This window comes from Camelina sativa, chromosome 11 (assembly GCF_030686135.1).
Source record: "Camelina sativa cultivar CO46 ecotype springtype chromosome 11, ASM3068613v1".
NCBI lineage: Eukaryota > Viridiplantae > Streptophyta > Magnoliopsida > Brassicales > Brassicaceae > Camelina > Camelina sativa.
In genome coordinates this window covers 43,015,055-43,025,437 of record NC_141890.1, presented here as the reverse complement: position 1 = coordinate 43,025,437, position 10,383 = coordinate 43,015,055, and the positions used below count along the sequence as shown (strand labels likewise).

The window sequence follows — 10,383 nt, the reverse complement described above, 5'->3', positions numbered from 1 at the left end:
CCATACACACGTTGGAAATCTGCATAACTCGGAATTATAAAGAAATACTCATGTTTTTGTTAAATTGTCTTGTTAGTTGTTTTTTTAAAATTAAGAAGTTTGGGCCATTGGATATTAATCTGAGCTAGAAAATTGTCATAAATTTTTTTTTCATCAGGTCAATAGTAAAAAAAAAAATCATTAGATGATATTGTCTAAAAGAAACCACGGAGAAGAATGAATTTGGGACTTCTCGTTAAAAACATTAAAGAAAACAACTACAAGGCCACATTTTTTTCTTGCGGAGTCTGAGAACAAAAGAACCTTAGGGGTAGAAGAAACGTTGTAAATTACAAAACATCTCTTTCCTATATAGTCTATAGATGTTGTCTAACTGTCAAAAAGGAAAAAACAATTCGACATCAAGTGTTACTTATCACATTATATATATATATATATATATATATATATTAACAGTCGCTCACATATATATATATATATATATATATTTGTAACCATTACTTTATAGTTTGCTTAGGCAATAACTTATAAATTGTGATTAAAATTCTACCAAATCAAGCTGGAATCAATCTACTTTGAAAATGAATGGAAACACACATCAATCAACATGTCCTCTTTATAACTATAACCACATTATATAGTATTTTAAACTTTTTAGTTTTACATATTTGTAATAATTAAAAAATTTATTTAAGTTTATATATGTTAATTATAATATTTAATTAAATGTTAATCGAAGTTTTTCTTACGTTAATAATCAAATCTCACAGGTTTTGGAAAACAAAATGAGAATCAAATTGTTGTTTTTTTTGTTTACGAATGATTCAGATATAGAATATCTTCAAAACACAACAGAATGTGTAGTTAAATATATGATAGTTTCTATTTCCATATTACTGTTATTTATTTAGTTGGAATGAAATGTAAAATATTTAGGAAACAAAATCTGTAGTAATGTTAGTTTTGAAAATTTTTTAGGGGTTAATGTTGTAAATAAAACAAATTAAATAACCAAAACTTCAAGGGCATATATAACACAAAATGTATTTCAAAATAATAATATAGATTTTAGCTAATGTGTGGTTGAAAAAAGAAAAAATGTTATGAAATCCTAACCAAAAATTTAACGGTTGAATTTTTTTTGCTCAAGTAACCAATCTCAAATGAATTTCAGGAATTCATATTTTATTTTATTTTTATTTTTGTAGAGAGTGATAGCAACCCCTTTGTATATGGTGAGATTAGGGATAATAGACATATTGCATGCAACTATATAGAAACATTTTCTCTACGTAAAAGATAGGACTGTTATTTGGATGAATACGTTTCTTGAATTATGGTTTTTTTCTTCTTATAATGTCTTTTTTTGGATGAACTATGATACTCATATTCCTTTCTAAGCAAAAATTGTTGAATATAGAGAGATATGGTGAAGAATTTTTTACTCACCTCTCTTCTTCAACTATAGATATCTCGTATTCCTACTTTTTGTGGTGTGTGAACAACTCCTTTCATAACGATGAATATTGTTTGCTCTAATACATTACTAATAGAATGGGGAAAGAGTCGTCATAACAATTTTATATTTTATTTAAACAATAACATAGAAATTATTATCAAAACTCTACCAAATTAAAGTTAAAACCTATTTTGAAAAATGCCTAGAAACACATCAATCGACAGCACTATGTATGCTGAAAAATGCCTAGCAACACTAAATGGCCAATAGTATGAACAGAATTAGGATATTGTTCTAACAGGGCTAATTCATTTTACCTTGAGTATGTAAGCTGAAGAAACATAATAGACCACTAACAACTAGACAGGTGTGGAAGATGGTGATACTCCTCTCCCTTATTCGGTGGAAGAAGATAATACGTGGAGGCATTAAAGAGAAGTGGGAGTGATTCGCTGTCGATTACTTGGGATCCTAGAAATGGCCCATCACCTCTGGCTACCTCAAACACAAGACCCCGGTACCACAACCCAATGTGTAAACGTTCCTTTCTTCTCCACTTTTAGTATTTTGTTTCATATGGTATGCTTTACTTTATCTATGGTTGTTTTGTTTGTATTTCTTTTCATAAAAAATTAACAATGTTATTGTATCAACTCAACATACTCTAACTAACTAATCATTAAATCAAGATATTTTTTAAATCAACAAAAAAAAAAAAAAAAAAACAAATGATATGATTTTTTGGAAAAGTAACTATAAAAAGAATATTGTGGACTCTCTTGTCTCTGCAAGCTTTACCACACATTTCTCTCTATAACTCTCTTTCAAAGTATAATATATAAAATATATATATATATATATATATACACACCTCTACGAGCTCCTTCCCATGGCAGCAGGACTCTCAACAATCCCCGTAACACTCAAACCACTCACCCGTTATTCTTTCTCTTCAAACCAACCTATCTCCACCGCCGTTTTCCCACCATCTCCACGACTCAACAGCTTTAAACGGAGAAAGATTCTCACCGTTTGTTTCGTTGTCGAAGAACGGAAACAGAGCTTTCCCATGGACGAGGACAAACCGGAAAGCACGACGAGCTCTTTGGAGATGTTGGCGAGGACGCGCCTTATCAAGAAAGCAGAGAGGAAAAAAACGGAGAGGATGACTTATTTTATCGCAGCTGTGATGTCGAGCTTTGGTATTACTTCTTTGGCTATCATTGCTGTTTATTACCGGTTTTATTGGCAAATGAAGGTAATGTAAAAAAATCAGATTTTTTTTTTTTTTTTTTTTTTAATATTGTTTGTCTTAATTTCGAAAAGTGAAACTTGATTTTTTTGTTGGGTTTGATATTAGGGAGGTGAAGTGCCTGCATCAGAGATGTTTGGTACATTTGCTCTAGCCGTTGGTGCTGCGGTAAGTTTCCCAATTTCTTCCTAAATTGTGTTAAGAAAACCGGACCAAACCGAACTTTTATTATATTCTATTATATGCCGAAATTATCCAAAACTGATATCCAATTTTATGTGGAATTGACCAAATATAACATTTCACTTCTTTGCTAAACGTTGCCTATGCCGATTCTGTTCACATTTTTTGTAGTTTGTTTTTCTAAAAGTTGTGTGGATTTTTCAAGGTTGGGATGGAGTTTTGGGCAAGGTGGGCGCATAGAGCTCTATGGCACGATTCTTTATGGAACATGCATGAGGTAATTAATTCATTTTTCTCAAACTATTATGGTTTTAATGAAAAAAAAATGTCATTTATTTGGTGAAAATGGTTTGTGGCAGTCTCATCACAAACCAAGAGAAGGAGCGTTTGAGTTAAACGATGTGTTCGCTATAATAAACGCGGTTCCTGCGATTGGTCTACTCTATTATGGATTCTTTAATAAAGGACTTGTTCCTGGTCTCTGCTTCGGTGCCGTGAGTCTTTTTTCTATCTTTCTCTCTTTACGACGACAATATCCAAAACCTGAAAAGAATTGGTCTTTGGCTTCTCTACAATTTATATTATTACTTTTTAATTAATTCACGGGAAACGAAAATATAAGAAAATGTATTTAAAATCACTGAAATTATATGATATTTATCAGAACTAATGAGTTATATTTACATAAACAAATCGGTTCATTTTAGACTTTATCCGGAAAACACTCAAAACGATTGGTTTTGGAGTTTTGCTGACTCTCTTAGCGGACTGGTTTTTGTATATGGGACATGCCAGGGACTGGGAATAACGATGTTTGGAATGGCTTACATGTTCGTCCACGATGGACTCGTGCACAAGAGATTCCCTGTCGGTCCTATTGCCAACGTCCCTTACCTCCGAAAGGTCGCGGCAGCTCACCAGGTTTAATACCATGCAGTACATAAGCCGACGGTCTAATTTTTTTTTTCTTTTATCTCATAATTAGTACTATCGATTTATAATATGGTTTTAAATCTTCAGCTACACCACACAGACAAATTCAAGGGTGTACCATATGGGCTGTTTCTTGGACCAAAGGCAAGAATCTATACAACCCCTTTTAAAAAATTAAGAGATATCAAGTTAATAATTTGCATGTAACGTGGATTGATTTTTGTTTCCATGGTTTGGGTTTTGGTAATGGTGCAGGAACTGGAAGAAGTGGGAGGAAAAGAAGAGTTGGAGAAAGAGATAAGCCGGAGAATCAGATTATACAACAAGGGTTCTTCCACCTCTTAATTGCTACAAATTAAACCCATTTTTTACATTTTTTTTTTAAATTAGTAAGAAAAAACATTTGTTTTAAAATATATATAAAATGAAGTAGAAGAAGAGTCAGGATAATTAGCCTTTCCAGTACAAATTTGAATACCGTATCCATCGATGTGTCATTCAGTTTTAAGCTTACCAAACATATAGATGGATTGGGACCAAAACACAACACGTCAATTTTTTCGGTGATTTCGTCTTGGTCCATATATTAAGTTCAAGTACATATCAGTATTCTTCAATATGCAAAACTATACTTCTATGAATTTTCTAAAATAGGACGATGTCGCGTTCAAGCATTATTAGACAATGACACATGTGCGGATTAAAAAGTGCTCCCTCCGTTTCAAAATATAAGATGTTTTAAAGAAGTTTTTTGTTTCTTAATATAAAATATATTTATAACTTTTAGATTAATTTAATATTTTATATTATGCAGTATTGTTTCTGATTGGTTGAACTTGTTAAAAGTAAAACTTCTTAATCTGCGTGCTTTAGTTAAAACATCCTATATTTGGAACGGATGGAGTATAAGATAAACTACGTACTTGTCTCTGTACCTTATCTCTGTACCATCCTAACTAATAAACATATATATATATATATATTTCATTTTCAGAATTTGGAAGTTCGGTAGGCTTTGATGTCTAGAGTACTTTAAGACCACTCATGTTGGAAAACAATGTAATGACTCTTCTTTAAACACAATATCAAACCTAACTTTTGAATATTTGCATCTAAATATCTAATTAAGATACGTGGACCTTGAACGAATGGTACGGGTCTGTGTTCACTCCACTGGCGAAAAATGAATAATTAATATCTACGAGAGGAAGTGGTACGAGTCGGAGTCATACGATTCTTAGATAAAAGATGTACAGTACTCCTATAAATTAACGTGACTCGTTCGTTTGTTAGGTGAGTTGAATAGAAAACCAAACTAATCCATGTCAAGCCAAAGTAAACTAAACCAGACTATTTTGGTATGTAGTTGACGTCACGTCAATGACGTGAAGTATCTTTTAGTTGACGTCACTGCTCATCTCACACTAGACGTGAAGTATCTTTGAATGTGCTTCTCACAAAAATAAATATATATAGGTATATAACTATTTTGCCTTTTATTCCAATTTTTTTTTAAAAGCTATAATAGGAATATTGATTTAAAGTAAATTATCTATGTTTTATAGATTTTGTAAATTTAAAATTTTATTCAAAGCATGGATTTTGTTTCTGATTATATAACTATTGAAAATTTATTGTAATACATCAAATTTCAATTTTTTTTTTTTTAATAATACCAAGCCATGTAATAGTTATGTCATGTGAGGTTGGAGATTATCCATACGTGGGCTTGTTGTATGAAAAAATCTTTGAAAGTTAACTTTAGAGTATGAGATTAAGTTAGTGCTGAATGCTTCTTTTTCAGAAATTTTCATAATATTTAATGAATAAAAATTGTCACTAAGAATTAGAAAAACATTTAAAATAAAAAAAATAAAAAATAAGAAATTTGGGTGTTTGTTGAGAAACAAAGAAAAAGAAGAAAGAAAGAATTAAACTCCATCAGAAGGACAAATGTTACAAATTTGCTAATTGACCATATTGCCAAATAACACTTATAGAAAAGTGTCGCATGAGATAACTTCAATCTTCCACAGAAAATTTTCCAGGTTGCGTGAAGTTCTTTTCGAGTTGCTCCACTTTGTTGAATCTAAAACCTCTGATTCTTATTTCTTCCGGAACCGATGTGTCCTTGTAATCTACTGTCTCCATGGTCCAACCATTGTTCTTGATCGAACCTCCCAGTTTCACCTGTTTTCACAATGTCACCACATAAGTGATCTCTTAATAATCAAAAAGAAATAAATAATGGAATACATATGATGCTATTTCAAGAACTCATTAAATACCTCTGCATCATCAATGGAATCTACTATAACAGCACCATCCAAGGAGAGATCTTCAATAACTACATTACGACCCATAATAGCCATTGTAGATCTCTGAGAGACCTCGCAGTTACCGCTGACTTTCTTTTTGATATCAGAGAAGATCATTCCCCATTTGGGTTTCCATGTAATACGTGACCATACTTCAACCTCTTGGCCGTTCAAGACCTGCTTCACAGGCTCTTCTACTTTGACACCAGCCTAAGGAATTCGTAAAACCAAAGAACAATAACTGTTGCGTTAGAGACTACAAACCATCATGGAGAAGACTACTTAGAATAGGTTTGACTCAAACCAGTTTATGTAAGGATATACAATAAAATCAAGTGCCTCTAGGGAGATTAGAAACGATTTGGACACTTCAGAATACATGTGTAACATTGATTGATACAACTAATAGTCACCTTCTGAAGAATTAAGCTGTTAGCACGATAAATCGCCATTTCTCCAGAAGTTGCACTGTGATATGGATTTCCCTTTGGTACCTTTAGTCAGAAAGGAAACGAGAACAAGTTGATTAGTCACAAGAACTGATATGCCTTTCAATTCTAGGATCCAGTATAAAAATTGAAGTTTATTAAACAGTATATGCTCTGTTCATCAAGTATTTTTTTACCTTAGCAGCATCCTCAGGATTATTCTTCACAGGTGCATAAGCAAGCCAAATATCCATCACCGTGAATCCAACACGTGCAGTAGGAGGCAATGTCTTTGGATAATCTTGCATCATGCACTCTAGACGAGTTGAAGATTTAAACGCTGTTTTGGTGCTATCCTTGTATCTATTATATAATCCAGAGAGTAGGTATCAAGGCATAGAATCAGAGTTTCTAGATAATGATACATTCTAGCAGGGCAACAATAAGGAAATACAAATCAAGGGGGAGAGAATTGAATAGTTACTTTGGATTAACAAACTCTTTGATAGCCCCTTCAGTTTTTTGCAACTCCTCTTTGTATGAACCAAGTTCCAGAATCAACTGCATTCATTAAAAAACATAAACAAAATAATAAGAGTCTTGAAATCTTTCTTTCTAATCAGAGACAAATCTAGGCTGGTCGAGTAAAAGACAAGACAACTCACTTGATTAATATTTCCCGGGAAAGGGGAGAAGCCTGTCTCACAGTTAACATCCCCATCAGGGAATCCAGTTGCTCTAAGTAGAGGATCAAGTTGATTGTACTCCACATTGATCACCATTGATCTCCCTGGAAACCATTTAAATCCATAATGAATAGTGTCATTGAGCAGATGTATAGATACTACGGATTATTACTATTCACTAAAGTTACCATCAGCATGGGTAAGTTTAGTAATTCCTCCGATGGCTTCTTTCGCCTTGCGGGGAACAGCAAGAGAGTTAACATGATACTGTTTAGTAGCACTCACACCCAAAGAAGCTGGAATTGCCTGGACCAAGGAAGCATAACTGTGAATTTCAACCAGAACTGTATGAATATTTCAACACACAAGAGTTGACACGCTGCTACTAACATTGAAGAGAAGTCCATTTGTATCTTGGAAAAACAAAACCCATTTTAAACCAGCTTCAAGCCTGAAATTGCAACAAATAAAAAAGTGTTATATGCAACAAATTTTAAAAATGTCATATATACGTAATTCACTTAAAAAATTATATCTGATAGATGAACTACCATTTATGAAGAAGTCCACTGGAATAAAGAAGTGAATGAACATCGCCATGACCATGAGGTTTTGTCTATGAATATCCAAGAAAACTACAGTCAGCCCGCAAACACTGTACTAGCTTCGGAAATGTTAACACAAACACATGTACAGTACCTGGATCCTGTATTTGTTTTTTGGGTCTAATGCAAGCCTGGCATCATTATCATCAAGACATGCAACTTTTTCCTAGAAAAAAAAAAAAGAGTAGTCAAATAGTGCACTGTTTCTCAAAACATTATACGTTTTAGCAAACTCTTTACAGGGCTTTCAGCAGCTGATCATTTACCTGTTTTAGAAGATGTACTTGCGTAGATTTCATCCCAAAATAAGAGTTTAACTCTAATAGCTCCAGTGTACGTGAATGTGTATCATCAGATGTCATAATAATGAAAGGAATGTCCCTTTGACTTTCATCTGCAGAAATATAAAAGCACGATTACTCCTGAGGAATGTGAAGAAGTACTTATTTCAACTTTATGTTGATTATGTCAGATATCTTGTAGCCAGGAATAAGGATGTCAAAAGAAATTAGAAACACACCAGAAGCGATCTTGTTGCTAGCTTCTTGAAGAGCCAGTATAGATTCAATATAGTGCTGCAAGAAGCATGTCCCTGTAGTTGTCTCCCTTGGAAGTGCCACCTAAGAAAAGATTCACATTTGGGTAAAATATGTCTGGCAGGTATATCTCGAAACGACAAGTGTTCATGTTCCTCAGTTTTATAAGTCTTTCTACCACATTGCAATGCTGATGAAAACTATTTTATATAACACAAATACTTATATAAGTAAATGAAACATAGTTCACTATATACCTTGATTCCATTGTAACCAAGACGCTCGCCAAGACCACCAGCAACAAGAACAAAAGCAGCATTCCTAGCTTCAACAACACCTCTTTTCTCCATTTCGATGAAATTCTCATCACCAAAAGTAAGATTTTCTCCTGAAGGAACCTACAAAGACCACATGAACCCTTTTGTTAAAAAAAAAACAATAGAGACCAATAAAACATTTAAATTCTTAACAAAAAAAAAAAAAAAAGAAGAAGATTGGATGAAACTTACAGAAGGAGAGAAACCATCATAAGGGTTCTTCCCTACTTTGGAATCAGCGAGAAGCTCTTTCGCAGTCTTAATATATGATGCTAAACCTCCAGGATAGCTTGAATTTAGGAGAGCAATCTAATAAGACAATTATTTTCAAAATTTTGTTACTATATGGCCATTTCATCAAAACATTGAGATGTCACATGTAAGAAAAAAAGCATAATAAACAAAAACACCTGCTCGAAAAAAGCTAGCTTCTCTTTGTCATCAACACCGAGTTCAGGCCACTGTTGGAAGAGATGACTCTGACCATTTTCCAATAAGATCTTTGCCAATTCAATCTGCCACAAAACCAGATCAAAAGCAGAATGACATAACCAAGGAGAAGAAGGATTACTAGGTCACCACACAATCAAATGACAAATGCAGAGGTTATAAAAAAAGACCTGATCAGGAGACAAAACTCCGAGGTTACTCTGAAGAGCAGGGACTGATGAGAAGACATTGAGATCAACCGTAGAAGCCATGAGAGGCTCTTAACAAAGGAACACTGCAGATTCAAGCTGTGTGATAGACTGATGAGTTAATAAGTATGATTATTCACAAAACGGATCAAACTATATTTTCAGAACATCGCATCCAAAATTATTACAAAAGAAAAAAAAAAGCGAAGGAATCACAATCTAAAACTTTCGTGGCGATCAAGGGAAATACGAACAAATCAGGGAAAAGAAATATGAAGTTAGGGGCAGAGATAGATACTCCGATCTCGATTCATAAGAATAACGGCGAGTATGAGCGTAATGCGACGAGAAGAGGTAAAAAAAAATTGAGAAGATCGTTAGCGGTTTTACCTTTTGGGAAAATTGAAGAAGGGAGAGAATGAGAGAAGAAGACGTGGGTTTGTGTCGGTGAAAATTGAAGAAGACCGAACCAAAGTTTATGTGTTTTGTAATTGTAAATAAAAATTTCTGAATTTTTTTAGATTTGGGAGATTTGAGGAGGAGACGACAGAAGCTGAGGTGAGAGGGAGAGGGAGAGGGAGAGAGAGAGTTTGAGATAAAACTGGAAAGTGAATCACGAAAAGCTTTTCCGAGGATTCGTTTCACCAAACGAAAAAAAGAAAAGAAAATATTCACCAATAATACAATCACCACACTTAAGCGATGTATATATTTTTAAAAAATATTTATGAACAAGTTACAAATTATATGATTTTATGATACGGCATATATACAGATGGCATCTTGAATATTCTCATACAAACAAATCGATGGAGGCTTTTGGGAAAAATCATAAGTTGTTAATATCTTATAGACTCTTCCTAACAAACAGCAAACAAAGTTACGCAAAGATGCCAAAGATAGACAAAGAGGCTTATTACAACAACTTTCGTTAATAAGCTTTTTGCAAAGACATAAATAAATAAAACAAATCAATGAATCATGACTAACAAACATAATTTAAATTCAAGCAAAAGTAACACCAAACA

General features: G+C 33.3%; 2 protein-coding genes across 4 annotated transcripts; one reads left to right on the top strand and one right to left on the bottom strand.

The window, feature by feature from the left end:
• Positions 1–1,995: 1,995 nt before the first annotated feature.
• On the top strand, positions 1,996–4,277 carry LOC104725769 (beta-carotene 3-hydroxylase 2, chloroplastic). Its single transcript, XM_010444493.3, has 7 exons — positions 1,996–2,717; positions 2,820–2,879; positions 3,100–3,171; positions 3,254–3,388; positions 3,690–3,815; positions 3,915–3,971; positions 4,083–4,277. The coding sequence occupies exons 1-7, from the start codon at positions 2,349–2,351 to the stop codon at positions 4,170–4,172; spliced, it is 909 nt and encodes a 302-aa protein (XP_010442795.1). The 5' UTR covers positions 1,996–2,348; the 3' UTR covers positions 4,173–4,277.
• A 1,346-nt stretch (positions 4,278–5,623) lies between these two features.
• LOC104725768 (UDP-sugar pyrophosphorylase) lies at positions 5,624–10,362 on the bottom strand. 3 transcript variants are annotated; one of them, XM_010444490.3, is made up of 17 exons: positions 9,746–10,362; positions 9,338–9,454; positions 9,128–9,232; positions 8,910–9,026; positions 8,658–8,798; positions 8,385–8,484; positions 8,131–8,258; positions 7,959–8,030; positions 7,811–7,875; positions 7,650–7,710; positions 7,448–7,565; positions 7,239–7,363; positions 7,058–7,134; positions 6,771–6,936; positions 6,559–6,639; positions 6,116–6,355; positions 5,624–6,017 (listed from the first exon to the last, which is right to left on the bottom strand). In XM_010444490.3, exons 2-17 carry the CDS (start codon positions 9,416–9,418, stop codon positions 5,850–5,852), a joined length of 1,845 nt encoding a protein of 614 aa, XP_010442792.2. In that variant the 5' UTR covers positions 9,419–9,454; positions 9,746–10,362; the 3' UTR covers positions 5,624–5,849. The 3 variants fall into 3 exon arrangements, with proteins under 3 accessions (XP_010442792.2, XP_010442794.2, XP_010442793.2); XM_010444492.3 differs by having other exon boundaries at positions 9,338–9,466; positions 9,746–10,093; XM_010444491.3 differs by having other exon boundaries at positions 9,654–9,770.
• Positions 10,363–10,383: the final 21 nt, after the last annotated feature.

What these genes read in the sequence shown, in the direction of transcription:
- LOC104725769 (XM_010444493.3), top strand. Translation starts at nt 2,349, where the DNA reads ATGGCAGCAGGACTCTCAACAATCCCCGTAACACTCAAACCACTCACC. An exon ending in CTCTAGCCGTTGGTGCTGCG is followed by an intron (nt 2,880 to 3,099) that starts GTAAGTTTCCCA and finishes GGATTTTTCAAG; the next exon opens with GTTGGGATGGAGTTTTGGGC. An exon ending in AGGTCGCGGCAGCTCACCAG is followed by an intron (nt 3,816 to 3,914) that starts GTTTAATACCAT and finishes TTAAATCTTCAG; the next exon opens with CTACACCACACAGACAAATT.
- LOC104725768 (XM_010444490.3), bottom strand. Translation starts at nt 9,418, where the DNA reads ATGGCTTCTACGGTTGATCTCAATGTCTTCTCATCAGTCCCTGCTCTT. An exon ending in CAAATGGACTTCTCTTCAAT is followed by an intron (nt 7,566 to 7,649) that starts GTTAGTAGCAGC and finishes TCCTTGGTCCAG; the next exon opens with GCAATTCCAGCTTCTTTGGG. An exon ending in AAAGAGTTTGTTAATCCAAA is followed by an intron (nt 6,937 to 7,057) that starts GTAACTATTCAA and finishes ATTATATAATAG; the next exon opens with ATACAAGGATAGCACCAAAA.